A 19,476-nucleotide genomic window follows, 5' to 3' on the forward strand; every position below is an offset into this window, starting at 1 on the left:
TTAAAATTACCAACATGGGGCTTTCTCTCTCTTTCTTTCTGTTCCAGGAGGTTCAAATGCTGAGATCCTTCAACAGCCGAGTCTGGTTCTTCAGGAAGGCCAAGATGCCCACTTCAAATGCCGCCAAACAAATAACCATGACTACATGTACTGGTACCGGCAGAAGGCAGGGCAGGGCCCAGAGTTCCTCTATGACTTCTTTAATAAAGAAGAACGACTGAAAGGCAACATTTCGGAGCGATTCAAGGCTAAGCAGCCGGAGAAGTACCGCTTGAACCTGAACATTTCGCACGTGCAACAAGAGGATTTGGCCGTGTATCTCTGTGCAAGCAGCCAAGCCACAGCGCTTCAAAGTCCCTGCCACTTCCTACAAAAACTTGCTCGTGTCAACAATGTGTGGCTGCAGAAACAGAGCTGACCAGGCAGCATTTCCTACCTACCCAGGCTTTCCCCATCATGCTAATTTATGGGCTGGAGTAGTTGCATTTGCAAGGGATATTATCAGGGTTTGAGTGGAGGGCTCTACCCACTAATGGTTTCCTCTGCATGTCTCCCCACACCACTACCGATTTCCCTGACACAGAGTGATCATGTACAAGTCCCACCATTGAAAGTCCTTGTGTATTTATACCGGCTACACCTGCGGAGTGTTTCCGCTACCATGCCTAACCTCAGTTCCCACAAACAGCAGGTCACATGGTTAGCATCGGGGCTCTGCCATTTCAGACTGAAAGGGGGTGCTCGTTTGCTTGACTATTCCTCCATATTTTAAAATACACACACAGTACCTATGGAAAACTAATATGCCAAGGTGAATGCTAGGTTAGAAGACATCTCCCTGGCATCTGTTTGTAGGTGTTAGGCATTTCCCACCCCCCACCCCCGAGTATCATTTGGTCATACGAGTCCCCCCATGTAACTGTTAGTGCAGATGCAGGATTAAGACTTCATCTAGGGTTGCCAAACTCCAGGTCGGGCCTGAAGATCTCCCAGAATTACAGCTGACCCTCAGATGACAGAGATCAGTCCCCCTGAAGAAAAGGGCTGCTTTGGAGGGTGGACTCTATGGCATTATACCCCAGTGACCTCCCTCCCCTCCTCAAACACTGCCTGCTGCAGGATCCACCCCCAAACCTCCAGGAATTTCCTAAACTGGAGTTGGCCACTCTAAATCTGCTGTTTTTGAGAAATGTGCCTTAGAGGTGCAAGGACTACAGTCCAATAGCAATAGCATAGAGGGGAGAAATCCTCCAGGGGTTGCCAGGGTATTCCCCATGACGCTGGAAGAAATCCTACCACTGAACTTTCATACTTGACTGCAACTCATTTTAAGATGGGACCTTCTCCAGCCAAATTACTGGTTACCTCCTCTGTGATCTCCCAGTGCAATTTTTTGAGCTGTAAAGAGGAGCCATGGCTTGGGGTGGATTCCAAAGGAGCCTGAGGCTCCATGCAAAGGGGATTTAAAGGTGATTCTGCACTGACTTTTCCCTCCGTTTTAGCAAACCCATGCGGGAAGAGAAATTCCCCCCTACATTGCATGCTGCTTTCACTTTCTTTGATCATCGGATTTTATGGTACCCTCTGCATTGCATGCCGCTTTCACTTTCTTTGATCATTGGGTTTTATGGTACCTTCTGCATAGATTTATGGCTGTTTTATGGCCATTCAGGGGTGACTTTGCAGTCAGTACGGTGTTGGCTTGGGGTATTTGAATGTGGTTTTGAGCTGCACCTTTTCCCCAGTGTTGAGAAGATGTGGAGCGAATGCTAGATTCAGAACCAGTCTAAGTCTCTGCCTACTTGTGCATTCTGCAGAAGAAAACTGCTACTCTGCATGTACTCTTCTTGCCAGGAAAAGAAGCCAGGCAAAGGCACGGTTCCTGTCTTCTTTCCTTACTGTCCTTGGGCGGCAGTGAAAACAAGAAAAGAGCATGGTGGAAATAGCCCCTCCTTGTTCAGCATCACAGGCCTTTTCTGAATCCCTCCTCCCATGGCTGATTTTCAAGGTCAACAAAACATTGAATGCACAGTTACATTGATATATGTCTTTGGTGGGGGCACATAAAGGAAGGTCGTACAGGAAGGTCACTCTGCACATGCTCAGAAGGATTCCAGACTCCATAATATCAAGTCTCAGAGCTTAACTAAAGGATACCCAGATCACACTTCCTGGTCCATCCATAAAATGCAGCCTCAGTTTGCCTTAGGGCCATCCAGAGAAAGGGGTAGATTAACCCTTCACCCTGTAGTCAGTTTTTTTGAAATGGCCCTGCTGTTTAGCTGTTACTATTGGTAAAGGACTGTGTCCTCAAAAAACTGTCTTTTCTCCATTCAAGGGCTAATAACAGAGCGGCTGGCAAACCACCCTCCTTGTAGTCCCAGAGAGGCACCAATTGTATGAACCCACTTGGTTTGGTGTTCCACTAGTCCTGCAGTTGCAGTAGTTGTGCGAGTTCTCATGGTTCCTTTCAGGTGGAGAATTTGGGCTTCTTGCATTAAGGCTATCAAACAAATGTTTTTTTATGGAAGAAAAGGTAGATCCTGACCCAGCTCTTCTCTGGTTCAAAGAAGATGCCGTAACTCTCAGGCCAGGTCTAAACGTGCTGCAGGACAAGGTCATATTGAGGTGGCAGGATGCTGAGGTGGTGGAGTGGAATGTACCACTTTAGTCTGTGGCGTGAGGGATGACATTTTTCAGAATTCCCCTACATTAATAATTGCCTGTAAATGAACTATTAGAGCACCATGCAGGAAACTTCCATTCTGGTGTACTTTAAAAAAAGTTGATGAAAGTTTTTACTTGGGGAAGCAATAAAAAAACCATGAACCTCCCCATCTACTCTCTGAAGTGGTGCAGCTCAAATCGCCGCCTCAGAATTCTACTATCTCATTCTGCTGCATGCCTGGATCAAGCTTCAGTTATGGTAATTAAAAGACACGTGCACTGCTTTAATCAAGGTTTAATCATTCAGCTAGATCAATCAAAGGGGGCAGCCCCAGTGCTGCCCACTGCAATGCCATAAGCAGAGCCCATTTGTTGGAGCTAGATAGTCTCCAGGTGGTGATTGGAGGGTTCACGGTATAATGACTAATCTCCAGTCTGCAGAGAGCAGTCCCTCAAGAGAAAACAACTCCTGTAGAGGGTGCAATCTATTGCATGGTACCCATTGAGTTCCTTCCCCTCCCCAGCCAGCTTGGTGTAGTGGTTGAGAGCAGCGGACTCTAATCTGGGAGAACCAGGTTTGATTCTCCACTCCTCCACATGCAGCCAGCTGGGTGACCTTGGGTCAGTCACAGTTCTCTCAGAACTCTCTTAGCCTCACCTACCTCACAGCAGAGATGAAGATCGGCTGGGGTGTGCTCCTTTGGCTCCTGGATGTCGGTAAGTCTTTGTCAGGCTTGAAAGATTATACTTTAGAGAATGGTCGCAAATTCCAGACCTGAGCCACTGTTTTCTACTGATGTGTCAAGTTCCCCCACCCATCTTTTTCTCCCAGGATGCTGCAGTGAAGAGGTCACTCAACAACCGAGTCTGGTCCTGAAGGAAGGTCAACCTGCCCGGCTTGAGTGCTACCCAGTGACAGGGCACACTGCCATGTACTGGTACCGGCAGGATGCAAGTCTAGGTCTACAGCTTCTCTTTATGTTCCGAAGTAATGAACAAATAGATCTTGGCAACCCTCTTCCACGTTTCACAGCTAAGTGGCCCAAGACAAGGAGCTGTGAACTGAATATTTTGTCTGTGAAGCAAGAGGATTCGTCTGTGTATCTCTGTGCGAGCAGCCCATACACGGCACTTCAAAGTCACCTCCTCTTCCTACAAAAACCTCCACGTGTGTGAGGCTGGAACCTCACGTCAGGAGAGAAACGTTGGCTGGGAAGGAGAAGCTAAACCCTCTTTCCTCCTGTCTCCCATAAACATCTCTAATTTCATCGAACTCAAGTTTGGGCCTGTACAATTTCTGTGGCAGAGCCATGTCCTGCCAAAATGAGTGGGAGATAAAAAGAAAATGCTCCACAAGTGAGAGAAATGGCAATGCTTCTGTAGAAAAACAGAACCAATCCCCACAGAAGGAGCATTTTAGGGTTGCCAACTTCATTCTGAAGAGAACCTTTTGCCAACGCTATTTAATTGGGAAGGCTTTGTTGCTCTTTAACATTGAGATTGGCTATTCTCTGATTGAATTTACATGTAGAGATTGGTTCCAGAATAAGAATGACAACATCTCTGGTGTTAATTTGACTTTGAGGAAGATGACTAATGAAACGGGATGAAACCTAGGCGCTCATCAGCCGGAGCGTCTGCTGGTTGTTTCAGGATTTAGTTGGAACTGTTAATGTGATTCTAAGGAGCACTGTGACTATGACGTTGTGATATACAAACATAAAGTAAAGATAAAGGTTCCCTTGCTCGATGCCCACAGAAGGACCATTTTAGGGCTGCCAACTTCATTCTGTAGAGAACCAACGCTATTTAACTGGGAAGGCTTTGTTGCTCTTTAACATTGAGATTGGCTATTCTCTGATTGAATTTACATTTAGAGATTGGTTCCAGAATAAGAATGACAACATCTCTGGTGTTAATTTGACTTTGAGGAAGACAACTAATGAAACGGGCTGAAACCTAGGCGCTCGTCAGCCGGAGCGTCTGCTGGTTGTTTCAGGATTTAGTTGGAACTGTTAATGTGATTCTAAGGAGCACTGTGACTATGACGTTGTGATATACAAACATACCCCTGTACAAATTGGGAGTTGTGAGAAGAATTTGCAGTTCTAATGATTTATAAAAAAATGTTTGATATAAACAATGGATTGAGTCGTTAAATAAGTGAGTCAGGAGCCATATGGTATAGTTATACTTTATTCAATTAATGGCCATTAGACACAGTGTTTTCCCTATTTTTTAACTTCTAGGTGGGGCCTGCCTGGATTTCTTGCAGCATTACAAGATGATCTCCAGACTATAGAGCAGGGGTGTCGAACTCATTTGTTATGAGGGCCGGATCTGACATAAATGAGACCTTGTTGGGCTGGGCCATGTGTGTCATAAACTAATGCCAGGTAGCAGAGATATAAACTTTATAAGGGACACAAACACAAAGGGTGGGTTTTTTTACTTAAAATAAAAACATGCTTAAAACATTAGCACTCTTGCAATATTTTGTTTATTTAACAGTGTCTGATAACTGACACCCGTGCTCTGAATTATTGCATCAAAATGTCTGTGCTGTTGAAGTCTTGAGTATGCTGTTTAGGTGTGTATCTGTAAGCTGAAAACCTATGATGATGCAGCAGCAGAACTGGAAGAAGAAGCAGAAGACAGACAGTTCCACTGCGGGCCTGATAGAAGCCCTCTGGGGGCCTGATCTGGCCCCCGGGCCGCATGTTTGACACCCATGCATAGAGATTAGTTCTCTTGAGAGAAAAAAATCCACTTCAGAGGGTGCACTGTATGACATCACATCCCTGCTGAGCCCCTTTCCCTCGAACTCCACCCCCCAGGGCTCCACCTCCAATGATCCAGCAATTTCCCAACGCAGCTTTGGCAAACCTATAACCTGCCTCTACACTCACTCCTGGTTGCTTAGCTCTCTCAATTCAGTTACAGCGATGACGCCAGACGAGCGCAGTTGCTACTCACTGTGTAAGGCCATAAGAGCAGCCCACTTCCTGGAGCCTGAGAAGGAATCACATGTCGAACCTTTACACATCACGAGCTCACTCTCCCAGGAGAGATGTGGACCGGATGGTGTGTGGCCATTTGTGTCCTGGGACTAGGTAGGTCCTTGGCTCAAAGTGTTGTTGTTTTCTTCTGTAGAGGTTGCTCTACTAATTTCAATTAAAAATACCAACATGTTCTTCCCCCTCTCTTTCTCTTCCAGGAGGTGCAAAGGCTGAGATCACTCAACAGCCGAGTCTGATTCTGCAGGAAGGCCAAGATGCCCACTTCAAATGCCGCCAAACAAATAAACACGACCACATGTACTGGTACCGGCAGAAGGCAGGGCAAGGCCCGGAGTTCCTCTATTACTTCTTTAAAAAAGAAGAACAACAGAAAGGCGATGTGTTGGACCAATTCTCTGCTACGCAGCCTGAAGACTACCACTTGAGCCTGACCATTTCACCTGTGAAGCAAAAGGATTCGGCTGCTTATCTCTGCGCAAGCAGCCAAGACACAGCACTTCAGAGTCACGGCCACTTCCTACAAAAACCTGCTTGTGTCATCAGTGTGTGGCTACAGAAAAATGCCAGAGAAATGCAGCATTTCCAACCCTGGCCTTCCCTTGTCATGCTAATTTCTGGCCTGAGGTGGTTGCATTTTCAAGGGATATTGGGAGGGGGCTCCACCTGTCAATGGTTTCCTCTCCCCACCCCTCTACTGATTTTCCTGTTTACCACCCTTCCATATTCATACCAGCTGCACCTGCAGAACTCTCCCTTTACCATGCCTACCCTCATTTCCCACAAACAGCAAGTCACGTGGTTAGCCTGTGTCTGGGCTGTGCCCTCTTCAGATTGAAATGGGATGATCAGGTCCTTGAATATTTTAATGTGTTTTATCTACTAAAATATGTATTTATATGTATTTATCAGATTCAGATTTAGGAAACCTTTAATGGCATAAAATGTATTAATCTATTAAATATAGGCCCTGTTCACACTAGACGGTTTGGGCCGGGAGAGGGACGGATCAGGGCCGCAGCAAACGGGCGTGATCCCACAGCAACATCTGGGAATCGTGCTGCGCCCATTCCCAGCCCGTTCCCAATCCGCCCCTCCCGGCCAAAACCCGCAGCAAAAAGAACCACCTACCTAGGTGGTTCTTTCCGAAGGGCCGCATAACTGCCGGCCGTGGGATCGCTGGCACATCTTTTCGCCAGCGCATCCCCGGCCGTACTGCGCATGCTCGATCATGCACAGTTCGGCAGCCTCCCCCTCCCACTCGTCTCTTCCTCCCCGGCATCTGATCGTGCCGGGAAGCAGCGGTGCCGCGGCTCAGGGGATCGTGGGATCCCGCGGCGTCTCTTTTTTGGTGTGGCTTTTAGAAGCTGCGCTTTGCCCAGTGTTTTCCCTGCCGTGTGGCAGGGGCCAAAGATTATCTATTAAAATTTATATCCCGCTTTTCCTCATGGTGCAAGGTGGCTTACCATACTAGTTTAATACAGCTTTTGGTTAACAGCATAAATAAAATAGCCATTCCTAAATCTCTCCCCTCCTCTCCCCCTTGAAAGATGAAGAAGAGTTGCTTTTTATACCCCACTTTTCTCTCAAAACAGTTAACAATAATCTTCCCTTCCTCTCCCCACTACAGGCACTTTGTGAGGTAGGTGAGGCTGAGAGAGGTCTGAGGGGTCTTTGACTGTGAGGGGCCCAAGGGCACCCAGCAGGCTTCACGTGGAGGAGCGGGGAATCAAACCTGGTTCTCCAGATCAGAGTCTGCCGCTCTTGACCATTACATCTCAAAGCCCTTCAAAAGACCTGGCAAACAGGCAGGCCTTGTACCGCCTCCTGAAGATCTCCAAGGAGGGGGGCCCCACCTCTTCAAGGAGCCCCTTCCCCAGAGCTGGAGCCACAATGGAAAAGGCCCCAGCTCTGGCCAGTGCCAGATGGGCAACCCTAACTGGTGGGATGTCCCACAGATGGCTGCTTGAAGACTATAGTTGGTGCACAGGAATATATGGAAGAAGATGGCCCTTCTAATATGTGGGGTCCCAGGTTGTGAATGTAGGGTTGCCATCCCCATGATGGGGGCGGGGGTTTACCTGCTTTCGGGGGGGGCAATCCGCTGCTGCTCAGCTGGCCGGCAATGGAAGCCCCGCCCCTGAGCAGCCCCATCCACGCCAACATGCCTGGTGCAATGACATTCCTGGAGGTGACATCATTGCACAGGGCACATTGCGTGGGGGGGACGTTCTAGCATCTGGGGAGGGGAACTCTATGGTAACCAGTTTGGTTTTGAAAGAATATCATTGGTTACCCATTTTCCAATTCAAGGTGCTGAACCCTTGATAATCTGGGACCCACATAGCTCCCCATGCAAAGATGGCCCTCAAAAATCTTTGGCCAGATGCGATGGGAGCTGATCAGTACAGTTAGTGCTCAAGGTCATGGCAAGTCTGCACTTTCTATTCTTGGAAATTCCAGGCCTGATAACAAGCTCAATGTCGTGCCAAGACTCTGGGAAGTGAAAAGCTGCCACAGCCTTGGGAGCTGGCAAGATAAGGCCTACAAGCAGGTATTTAGGGTGTGAGGTCTTCCCTAGCAATCTCCTCTTGCAGCGGGTTGAGAACGTGACCACTGACAGAGAAGCCATGAAGTTCCTTCTGCTCCTTGCCTGCCTGGGTGCAGCTGGTAGGTTCTGTAATGCTGTTTCCGTTTGCTCTTGGTTGGGATCATCTCATTACTTGATCGGCCGGTCTGTCATTGGTGTTGCTAAAGGTAGCATGGCCCATGCCCTCCAAATTATTTGTGGCCTTATTTGGAGGACATGTCATTGCCACACGAATGGGTCACTATATGAAGCTCCTGTATGGTGAGGCAGAACATTGGCCTGTTTGAGCCCAGTATTTTTTTTGGAGGGCAGTGGCTTTCTAGCATGGAGAGGTCTTTCACAACCGTTGTTGCTTGAGATATTCCTAAATGGAGATGTCAAGGACATTTAGGATCTGTGCACATGCTTTGGCCCTGAGCCACGGGCTATTCTGAAACAAAAGAATGGCTGGATGGAGACTCGAACCCTGGGCCCTCAAATGGAAGGTCTGACGTTCTACCAACTGAACCACAGATGGAATGGCAGCCATTTCACCGAGCAGACAGAATTGACTTTCCCTCCTGACTTGGCTCATTTTGAGCCATTTCACATTACCCTTTTTAAACCGTCATTGTCCCGTCATGGAATAAACCGGTACAGGGATGGCTGTTTCACACAGCCTTTCCCTTCCGGTAAGGAGCCGTCTCTGGTTTCAAACTGCGCTGCTTTCTTTTCCCACCATTTCCCCCCACGTGCACAATCTCCCTGAGGGGGTTGGGTGTTAGATGCCTAGACTCCATTTAGATACACTGTCGTTCGCTATTGCTGTCCCCTGGAAACAAGGAGCTCACTGGATACAGAGCTCAAGTGCCATGGAGGTGGGGGGGAAACCGGACAGTTTTGAAACCCAGGACGCTTTCCTTCCTTCCTTAACTCCCACAAATCATGGAGTGTGTGTGCTTGTGTGTGTGGTGCCTGAGTCGATACTTCCTCTAAAGCAAACTTTAAAAATCGACCAAACATCTGTCTCACCATTCACTTATCCCCCGATCTCCCCCTTAAACACGCTGTCCGATCAGGTACTTGTTCCAAGTGACAGCAGTAGCGAATGTCAGTGTATCTAAATGGAGTCCAGGAATCTCAGTGGGGTTGTTATCGTGCTGCTTTGTAGTCCCGCTTCACAGCCATAGTGTCCCCAATAGAATGTTAAAAAAAGAGAGAGAGACGGTTGCGCATGAGGAGAAAAAGAGCATGAAAAGATCTGTCATCGCAGGAAACACTACGGGGCATTTTATACAGCACCCCATAGCGCTTCAGAAGCAGTAGAAAGGATTGAAGACTGGAGGAAAGCAGTTTGAGTAAAAAATGCTTCAGGCACTCTTCCTGAACAGGACAGAAGCTTGTTTCTCTGAACAGGTAAATATATTCTGTCAGGGAACAGTTCCTGAAACGGAATACATAGGCTGTCTGAAACCAGCATTGTTTTAGTGTCCCCTTTTTAATATGTTGGCCAATAGAGGTTTAATGTTTGAATTACATAGGAACGTTTGAGCAATATCTGTTTTTAGCCTGCTGTGAGGAACTCTCAGGCAGGGGATGAATTGGAGCCTGGCAGAGGCAAGTTCAGCTTCTTGTTCACCTCCAAAGTTCTGTGTGTAGTTTGCTAAAGTCGTACCTTAGCCAACTAGACCCTTATTGGATTTATTATAAGGCTCAACAGGTCAGGAACTTCAAAATACTTGGTTGCATTCACAAGCGTCTTGTGCGTTATGTCCCATCTGCTCACTTCCAACTTATGGCTACCGCATGAATTCATGACCTCCAAAATGTCCCATCCTTAACAGCCTCGCTTGGGTCTTGCAGACTGAAAGCCATGGCGTCCTTGAATGAGTCAAGCCATCTCATTCTGGGCTTTAATAAGAGGCATTGCTCTTGCTTGCTTCTGTTTTCCTCAAGGCAGGCGGTAGGTTCTTGCTCTTCTAAAAATCATGTCATCCAGGGTGCTAACAATGGCAGTTCCAAACAGAGAAAATTGATTTTTATAGCTTTTGATAATACTGCTAGCGTGTTAGAAAACCTCATCATTTAAACATTAGAATACTGCTGGTTGTCTCCCTCTGGTTAATCAGGACGATTGATGCCACTGTGGCCTGTGAATCGATCTTCCGGATGACAATGATACGAAAGTGACAGATCTTTACAGTTTCTCTCAGACAAACATTTACGGTCTTCTTTTAGTCAGCTGGGAGCTGCGGTGGCTCAAGTGGTTAAGACGCTGAACTGCAGGCTGTGGAAGGTCGGTAGTTCAGCAGTTCAAGACCCGAGTGTGCTGCATGACGGAGTGAGCTCCCGTCTCTAGTTCCAGCTCCTGCCAACCTAGCAGTTCAAAAGCAAGAAATTGCAATTAGACAAATAGGTACCACTTCGGTGGGAAGGAAACAGAGTTCCGTGCGCCTTGGTGTTTAGTCATGCCGGCCACATGACCACGGAAACGTCTTCGGACAGCGCTGGCTCTTCGGCTTTAAAACGGAGATGAGCACCACAACCCTAGAGTCAGACTCGACTGGCTTTCGAGCAAGGGAACCTTTACCTTTTACCTTTAGTCAGCTGAGTGTGATCTTGCTTCCTACAGCTGCTTTTCCCTTTGGTGACGATGACGACGACAAGATCGTAGGGGGTTACACCTGCCCGGAGCACTCTCTCCCTTACCAGGTGTCTCTGAATGCGGGGTACCACTTTTGCGGGGGCTCCCTCATCGACAATCAGTGGGTCCTTTCAGCAGCCCACTGTTACCAATCGTGAGTGCAGAATAAGCATTGTTTAATTCTGTCCTATTTATGGGGTTCATTTTTCATTGTGCCGTTTTCAGACCAACTAAGCTTGGGTGGGATAAGCGAGAAATCCAGCTATGCAAAAGATGCTGTAAATTCAGGACATAAGAAGAGCCCTGATGGATCAGACCAATAGTCCATCTAGTCCATGGCAACCATTTTGTGGTTGCGCCCACCATCCTGTATCAGAATTCCAAATTTATTTTTTATTTTTTTATCAAATGTATACCCCGCCCTCCCAGCTGAGGCCGGCTCAGGGCAGCTTACATAAAAGCACACAGATACAGTTAAAACAGCCCTAAAATGTTCTAAAACCATCTGACATTATAAAGTGCTAGTACTCGTTATTGTTGTTTAACGATGGCCGCCATATTCGATAATCTGTTCTCACAGTCGGCTCATAGATCTTCCTTTAGGTGGCTAGTGCAGGCTCAAAAAACGTCGGGAACCCCTACAATAGAGAGAGGGCCTGGTGTCCACGGGAAGTGCCTCTTCCATCAGAAGAAGGCCTAGGAGAGCATCAGAATAATGCAAAGAACCCGGAGTTAATGGTGCGCTACGTGACCCTTCTTGTTTCCCCAGTGGCCGCATACAGGTAAGACTCGGGGAGTACAACATAGATGTGCTGGAAGGCTCAGAAGAGTTCATCGAGGCCGAGAAACAAATTCGCCACCCTGGCTACAGCCCAAGGAACATGGACAACGATATTATGCTCATCAAGCTGGCCACCCCCGCCACCTTGAACTCCCGCATCCGGGCCATTTCCTTGCCTTCCCGGTGTGTAACAGCTGGGACCGAGTGCCTCATCTCGGGGTGGGGGAACACCCTCAGCAATGGATGTGAGTACAGAAGTGTTTCCTTCTCAAGCCATAGAGTCCCCTTTTCTTTCTGCATAGATTTGGGGTCCAACTGGCCCATAAACCTGTTTTTCCTAAATGCAAAGATCAGCTGCAAGGTCCTATGATTAGAAGTGGAACAACCACTGGGGGGGGAGAGAACTTAACCCTATCTCCTCTGACCATTTTCTATTAAAATGCAATGTCCCCATTTATTTTTTTCTTTTTAAAAATTATTTATTTAAACATTAATATTCAAGAATACAAACAATGGAAGTAGAAAACTGGCCATTTTGGTTGGTTAAAATAATATCGAATGTTTACAGTAATAACATCCAGCACTAGAAGTCCACATCAGGAACCAGTCACTCCAAACGTTCGAGCACTGTGCAAGTTTACTCCACTCAGGAGGGGGCACAAGAGAGAAAACAGGCGAGGGCATACAGTTAGCTATAGCCAGGAGCAGAGCTCCGGCAGTAAAGAGCCCAGGGGGTGGGCACATACAACAAGCCCCACCCCCTGATCCCAGCAGCTCTCAGTCAGAGCAAGAAGCAGCCAGGTAAGTTGCAGAGTTCCCTCCCTCGACCCACCGGTCCCAAACAGTCCAGTGGCACCTTTAAGACCAAGTTTTATTCAGGTAAAAGCTCTCCCTCCTCTGCAAGGACAGATCTGCACTCCCCCCCCCCAATAGCTAGCAATCCAAAAAAGTCCAGTGGAGCCTGAGTGGAGGGTGTTGCCTTCTGACACACTTCTGGTGATGTCAGGGGGTGTGGCATATGCAAATAAGTTATGCTAATTCGTTATGCTAATGAGATCCTGCACCTCTTTTTCTACGAAATGACCCCTGGCTATAGCTATGTATAACCATGTATTGAAACACATACAGGGTTCTGTTTCTGAGGATAGCAGAGTGATCCAGAGTAATCCATAGAAGGAAGCAAAAACACATGACTTATGCCCAGAATGAGTTTTCCAGAGCTGCACACTCCTAATACACTAACACATTTCAGGGCTAGATTCTATCCTTCATTATAGAACAAAGAGCAAGGTCCAAAACCAAAAGATCCTTTTTCTTTCTAGGCTTGGGAAAATGAAAAAGAGCAAAGGGGGTGTCCAAGTGTAACGCTTGACTAATCGAAAAGGAGGGCTGTGCCATTTAAAACCACAAGGAGATTTTGAAATAATGCAGGAGGCAGTCTTGGACTAATGTTTAGCTTTGGTAGGCAATTCTAGCTAGGCCAAAGTGAGAATCTTCAGGAATTTAAAAAAAATAAATAGAGGAAATCTTCAGAAAATGTTAGGAATTTATCAAAATTGTCTCCCGAGGACTGGCAAATCCAGCTCATCTGACTTAACTATGTCCCCACTTCTGTTTCACCTGCAATGAGAAAAGATTCCCACATCAGAGTTGCCTTTCTGCAATGTATGAATGGACAGGAACAGGAAATCTGGGTTTGGAGGTCAGGCCAGGGGAAAGGACGCTTTGCAGCCCTCACTGTTCCTGGTCACATCTCTCCACCCCACCTCTCGATCTTTCCTTGTAGTCCTCTTGCAGTGCTAGATCTGGGTTTGTTGGAGCTGCCCAGAGCTCTGACAATATCTGTACGCGCAGAGAAATAACACAGTGCTACGTCCCTTAGATTGTACCACTTCAGACTGCGCTCAGGAATGGGGATCATGTTTGGATTCTTCCTCATAAAATAATCTGCTGGAATGAAATGTAGCAGGTCTGACAGGTTAGGCTAGAACTCATCTCCCCAACATGCTGCTTTTCAGAGTGCAGAGTGAGGGTTTGTTTGTTTGCTTGCATGCAAACATATGGTTCCCCCCCACACACACTCGCTCTGTGAAGTGGTAACAGTCCCAAGGAGGCTCTGCCCCATCAATCCATGGTTCAATAGATGTTCCTGCTCTCCAGTTTCCAGGTGTTCCCAACATGCCTTTCTTCTCTTTTCTCTTTTCTCTCCTCTTGCGGCAGGCAACTTGCCCGAGCTCCTCCAGTGCCTGGATGCTCCCGTCTTAACTGATGCAGAGTGCAAGGATGCCCTTCCCGGGAAAATCACCACTAACATGATGTGTGTGGGGTACTTGGAGGGCGGCAAAGATTCCTGCCAGGTGAGATACCTTTCCTCGCTCTTCCTTCCACCTATGCAGAATATACTGCATCGGTGCCATTGTCAGTAGGATCATACAGAGAACACGTCACCCAGAAAGGGGTCCCCAACCTTTTCGAGCCGGTGGGCACTATTGGAATTCTGACATGGCATGGTCGGTGCAGCACCAAATGGCTGCCCCAGGAGGCAGAGCCAGCCACAAAATGATTGCCACACTTTAGCATCAGTAACACAGAGGAATTTCAGACACGCGATATATTCCGGAAGAGGAACGGTTCCCAAACGGTTTCTGGTCTGTCATTTCAGACAGAACCGTTTGAGAACCGGTTCCCTTCTGGAATATATTTGTCATTTCACACACAATCGCTTCTGTCCCGTTTAGGAAACGGGGCTGAAGCGTTTTACCTGTTAACCACTTCCAAGTACTCCTCCGTTTCCTTTCCCGGTTCCGATGCGCTTTTCCTCGCCGTTTTTCACCCGTGTGGGCGATCTCTGGCTTTTTTTTTGAACGTTTGTTTTATAGCGCTATAGCGCTATAACGGAATAGCATTATATCAATCCCATTGGAATGCATGGAGTGTTTTTTATACTGCTATAGCGCTATAGCGCTCTAAAGCGAACGTTAAAAAAAAAAGGCGGAGATTGCCTGCACGGGCGAAAAACGGGAAATAGCGGTGCAGTCTGAAATGGCAAACCGCTTCAGATCCAGCTCTTTACCGGAAGAGGAAAGCCATGTGTGAAATGGCAGCCCTATACCAGTTCACTTCAAAACGGATCATTACCGGCTTGAAACCGGGTGAAACTGGGTAATGTGAAATTCCCCACAGTGTAGATTCTTGTGGTGTGGTGGTAGCTGTTGCCAAAGCAATTTTTAAAAATATCTGCACGACCAATCAAATCTCCGTCAGTCAGAAGCCTTTCTGGACAAGAGCCTTACCTGGCCCTGCCCACTCCCTAAAAGGGCTCTAGAAAAGGTATCAGTGGGTGCTATGGCCCCTGACTTAGAACATGGGACACACAAACACACACAACACACACATATGGCAAAAGAACAGCAAATGGCCCACAGGGAGGGCATTGAACAGTCAGTCAAAGCAGAAGGCTTGACGCAGGGTCTCCTGTTTGACGAGATCGCTCGTCAGTGGTTCTCCAAAGAGGGGAAAGATTGCCTCTACCTCTTTAAACGGTTTGTAACACAGAATGGCAGGTTTTAAACAGGCAAACTACAGCCTATGTAAAAATATGAAAGCGGGAAAGGACTGGTAGACACAAGCAACAGGCATTCATAGGAATCAGCCTCAGGCTGTGGACCTGGGCAGTTCATAAAAGAGACACATTGCATAGACAAGGGAAAGAAAATGTTTCTCATGACCGCTGAACTCTAAAACGTCTCCTGACTAATAATACGGCATGTGAGGCACACCACCCAGGGTGAAACTGCTCCAAAATAGAGATGGGGGGGGGGAGTCCTGCGACCCAACAAGGAAGTACAGCATTGTTCATTGTCAGCACTGGGCACTTCCACACACCTGTGAAGTGGGTGCCTCTGGAATAGGGTTGCCAAGCTCCAGGTGATACCTGGAGATCTCCTGCCATTTCAATTGATAGCCAGATTACCAGGATTAGTCCCTCTGGAGAAAATGGCTGCTTTGGAAGGTGGACTCTGTGGCAGTCTACCCTGCTTGAGGTCCCTGTCCCCTCCCCAGGCTCTACCCCCCATTGCTATTCCTAACCCAGACGCCGGCAACCCTACTCTGGAAGTGTTTAAATCAGCTGGTTTCCAACTGGAACTAGAGCACCTGGAATTCAGAATGGGATCTCATTCTGAAAGTTGGAAGGAACCTGATGGAATCGTGTGGCTCTACGAAAACATTATGGTGGCACCTGGAAGTTCTTACTGTCTCAAATACATTATCAGGTGCCTATGGCAAGACTGACTATAGCGGCCTCATGGAAATCTGCCAAACCTCCCACCATTCAGAATTGGCGAAATAAATGTTGGGATCATTTTATAATGGACAAGACTGCAGATAAATATAAAGAGCAAACGAGTAGTCATATGGGATCTCATACCAAATTTGTACGCAGGTCGTTCCCTTTGATCACGTATTTTGTGGGAAATGATCTACCACCATCAAACCGTAACTATTTGGAATGGATACATTTTTGATTCACAGTTGTTTAGTCTGCGCTCTCATCACATAAGTATTAGGTGCGAAAAGTGGATTAGACTGAGTATAAGGCCAGTTATGTGCAATGTGCAGATACTGAGTTGAAATTGATTGCAAACACGATGTACTATATCTTTCAGTATGCATGTTTGTATTGTTTTAATGAAATAAAATTTTGAAAACCCCCAAAAAATATTAGGTGGGGGCAGGGCTTAAAAAAAAAAGAGAGAGGTGCCAGAACTCTCAAAAGGGAAATGAAGTTTTCACTCTGGATATTGAAAACTCATTAATTTTTAAACATTTTAGAAAGAATTTTGTCGAAGAGGTTTCGGAGCTCCGTTCTGGTACACACACACCCCGAAAAAAAGCCCTGGGTGGTGGTGGGGGAACGCATAAATTATCCTGAAGAGTGATTTTGGAAGGACGGACAAACTCGGGTCGCCACAATGAGTCCTCTGAATGGGAGACGTTTGTAATTACTCAGAGTGAGAGAACGAGATTCAGAGATTAGACTCTCTGGGAATTCAACTTCTCTCTCTAGTTGAGAAGTAGCAGGTGGGACGGAGATATGTTCAAAAATAGGACCAGTGTTAATGGGGAGGGGCGAAGATGTTCCATCATTGGACTTGTCCTCCTTGGTCCTGATAAGACCCCAAAAGTTTATATTTTGGCTTTTCCCCTAATTCTGTGTTTAGCAGATACTGTGAATCCAGGGTTAGCAAACTACATATTAATGGCTTGTTCCTTTTTCCGCCCCCCCGACAGGGTGACTCTGGTGGACCTGTGGTGTGCAACGGGGAGCTCCAAGGCGTTGTGTCCTGGGGGGTAGGGTGTGCCCTGAGTGGCTACCCAGGGGTATACACCAAGGTCTGTAACTACGTTGACTGGATCCAGGAGACAATTGCAGCCAACTAAAAGATCTGTCGCCTGCCTCGCTTGCTAGAGTTATTAGCTTGTTTTTCTAATTGACTGTAGTGTCGCTGCAGGAAATGCAATTTGGAACAAAACAAATAAAGGCATATGTGACAGCACCATTTGTTGTCGCCCCCGTTATTAAATCCCAACATCCTTTTAAATGTTTTATTTTGCATCTTATTTTTAATTGAACAATGGCCAAACACAGTATGCCGTGACTATTATACATCTGTTGAATCCAGTCGGGCTTCGGTGGCGTCTTTTATATGCACAGCCCTGCTTGGATCAGTCTCAGAGATCCGGCATCCTTCTTTTAGTAGTGTTATTCAGACAGATCCTTCGGGGAGCCCCCTTCAAGGTAGGGTAGCCTGACAAAGAAGGACTGGCCCAAGTATTGGGGTATTCAGTTAATATAGCAGAGTTTTGCCCAGTCGTAGAAGCGTGATACGGAGTGCCGTAGATAAACCTCCCAAGAAGTATATTGCTAAAGAGCTAAACTTATATTTATTCAAGTAAATCCAGTTCACGTTGCAGGCAAAAGAAGAGAAAGAACCCTAATCTAAAGAGAACTTTCTGTGTCATCAATAGCCAGCTTGTCCAGCATTGTGTGTGTGTGGGAGCATGAGGGCATTGTCTCTACAGGAGAGACTTGCAGAGACATGTGTCCCCCATGGGAGGTCATGTAGAGAGTGAGAGGACAAAGCGAGTTCCCAGGTTAAGGCAAGGAGAGGCATCCCATGGGCTCTTTTTGTAGCAGGAACTCCTTTGCATATTAGGCCACACACCCCTAATGTAGCCAATCCTCCAAGAGCTTACAGAGCTCTTCTTACAGGGGCTACTGTAAACTCTTGGAGGATTGGCTACATTAGGGGTGTGTTGCCTAATATGCAAAGGAGTTCCTGCTACAAAAAGAGCTGTATGAGTGTCCAGGCATGCTGAGTTACTCACTCCAGCACCAAGATCACCTGGTGAGGTTTACCTTGGCAAGTAGGGATTTGGCTCAGGATCTCACCAGGCCTAGTCCAGTTCTCTAGCCACTACACCCCACTACCCCTCAGGTCTGTCTCCTGGACTTTATTCAACTATTTTAGCTTTGAGGCTTAGGAGGGGGTCCACCAGATTCTAGCAGGAACGCACAGGAACGGAGTTCCGGCTGGCTCCCGAGTTGGCCACGCCCAGCAGGAACTCATTAGCATAATAGGCCACACCCAACAGCAGGAACTCATTAGGATTGGCTACATTAGGGTAATGAATTTCTGCTGTTGGGTGTGGCCTATTATGCTAATGAGTTCCTGCTGGGCTTTTTCTACAAAAAAAGCCCTGGGAATACTAATAGAATGAGGACCCCTTTTTAGAATCTCTTGCTTAAGAAGAACGTGCCACAACCAATTCATGTCAACCCTTGGAGCAAATGGCAGCTTCAAAGGGCGGCAAAAAGTATTGGTTATCTCACAACTGTGTCTAGCCCAAATGCTTGGCACCTTGTTACCTCAACACTCCAAATATCCAGGCATTTTCCATGTCGGAGTTGGAACCCTAGAGTCAAAACTGACTTTTCTGCTCTGTTATCCTATCCTGCCCCGTTTGCCAACCATATGTCTTCTGGCCAAAAAAATATCCCTCCTAGGTTTCTGTATGCCATAATTTTGTTAAAGATAAATAGGGTTGCCAACCTCTAGGTGGGGTCTGGAATTCTCCTTGAGTTACAACTAATCTCCAGAACAGTGGCCCAGTCTGCATCTAGCATTTGCTCCGCTGTCTTACCAGACCCCCGATGGGACAGACATTCCCTTCTATATCTCATGCCACTTTCACTCTGATTGATTGTCGGATTTTATGGCAGTGTCCAGACTGCATGCCGGCTTTCACTTCGTTTGATCTCAGTTTTATGGTAGCCATCCGCAGAGATTTATGGCCCTTTTATGGCCACTCAGGGGTGACTCTGCAGCCAGTATGGTGTTGGCCCGGGGTATTTGAATGTGGTTTGGAGCCGCACTTTTTTCTGTTCCAGTGTACGTTTGGTAAAACAATGGAGCGGATGCTAGATGAAGAATGGGCCAAAGTTTGAGTCCAGTGGCACCTTTAAGACCAACAAAGTTTTATTCAGGGTATAAGCTTTCATGTGCAGGCACACTTCCTCAGATACAGTGAAACAGAATTTCCTCAACCACTATATATATAAAGAGAGAGGGTGGGGTGGGGGTTAGTTGCCAGGAACGGCTAATCAGGATGCATAAATTAGTGATTATAGCTGAGACTGGATTAAATCCTGAGTCTCCCAGTTCTCACTTATACCCAGAAATGAACTTTGGCCCCGGTCACACGGGCCGGATATTGCGGGGGGGGGGGGGGGTGG

At 47.0% G+C, this 19,476-nt stretch overlaps 1 protein-coding gene across 1 annotated transcript; it reads left to right on the forward strand.

Annotated features, from left to right (window-relative positions):
• The first annotated feature begins 8,314 nt into the window (after positions 1 to 8,314).
• On the forward strand, positions 8,315 to 17,120 carry LOC107121382 (cationic trypsin-3-like). The gene is made up of 5 exons (XM_015424296.1): positions 8,315 to 8,354; positions 10,886 to 11,051; positions 11,667 to 11,923; positions 13,899 to 14,035; positions 16,971 to 17,120. Exons 1-5 carry the CDS (start codon positions 8,315 to 8,317, stop codon positions 17,118 to 17,120), a joined length of 750 nt encoding a protein of 249 aa, XP_015279782.1.
• Positions 17,121 to 19,476: the final 2,356 nt, after the last annotated feature.

This window comes from Gekko japonicus, unplaced genomic scaffold, assembly GCF_001447785.1.
Source record: "Gekko japonicus isolate JY-2015 unplaced genomic scaffold, Gekko_japonicus_V1.1 scaffold2390, whole genome shotgun sequence".
Taxonomy (NCBI): Eukaryota; Metazoa; Chordata; class Lepidosauria; order Squamata; family Gekkonidae; genus Gekko; species Gekko japonicus.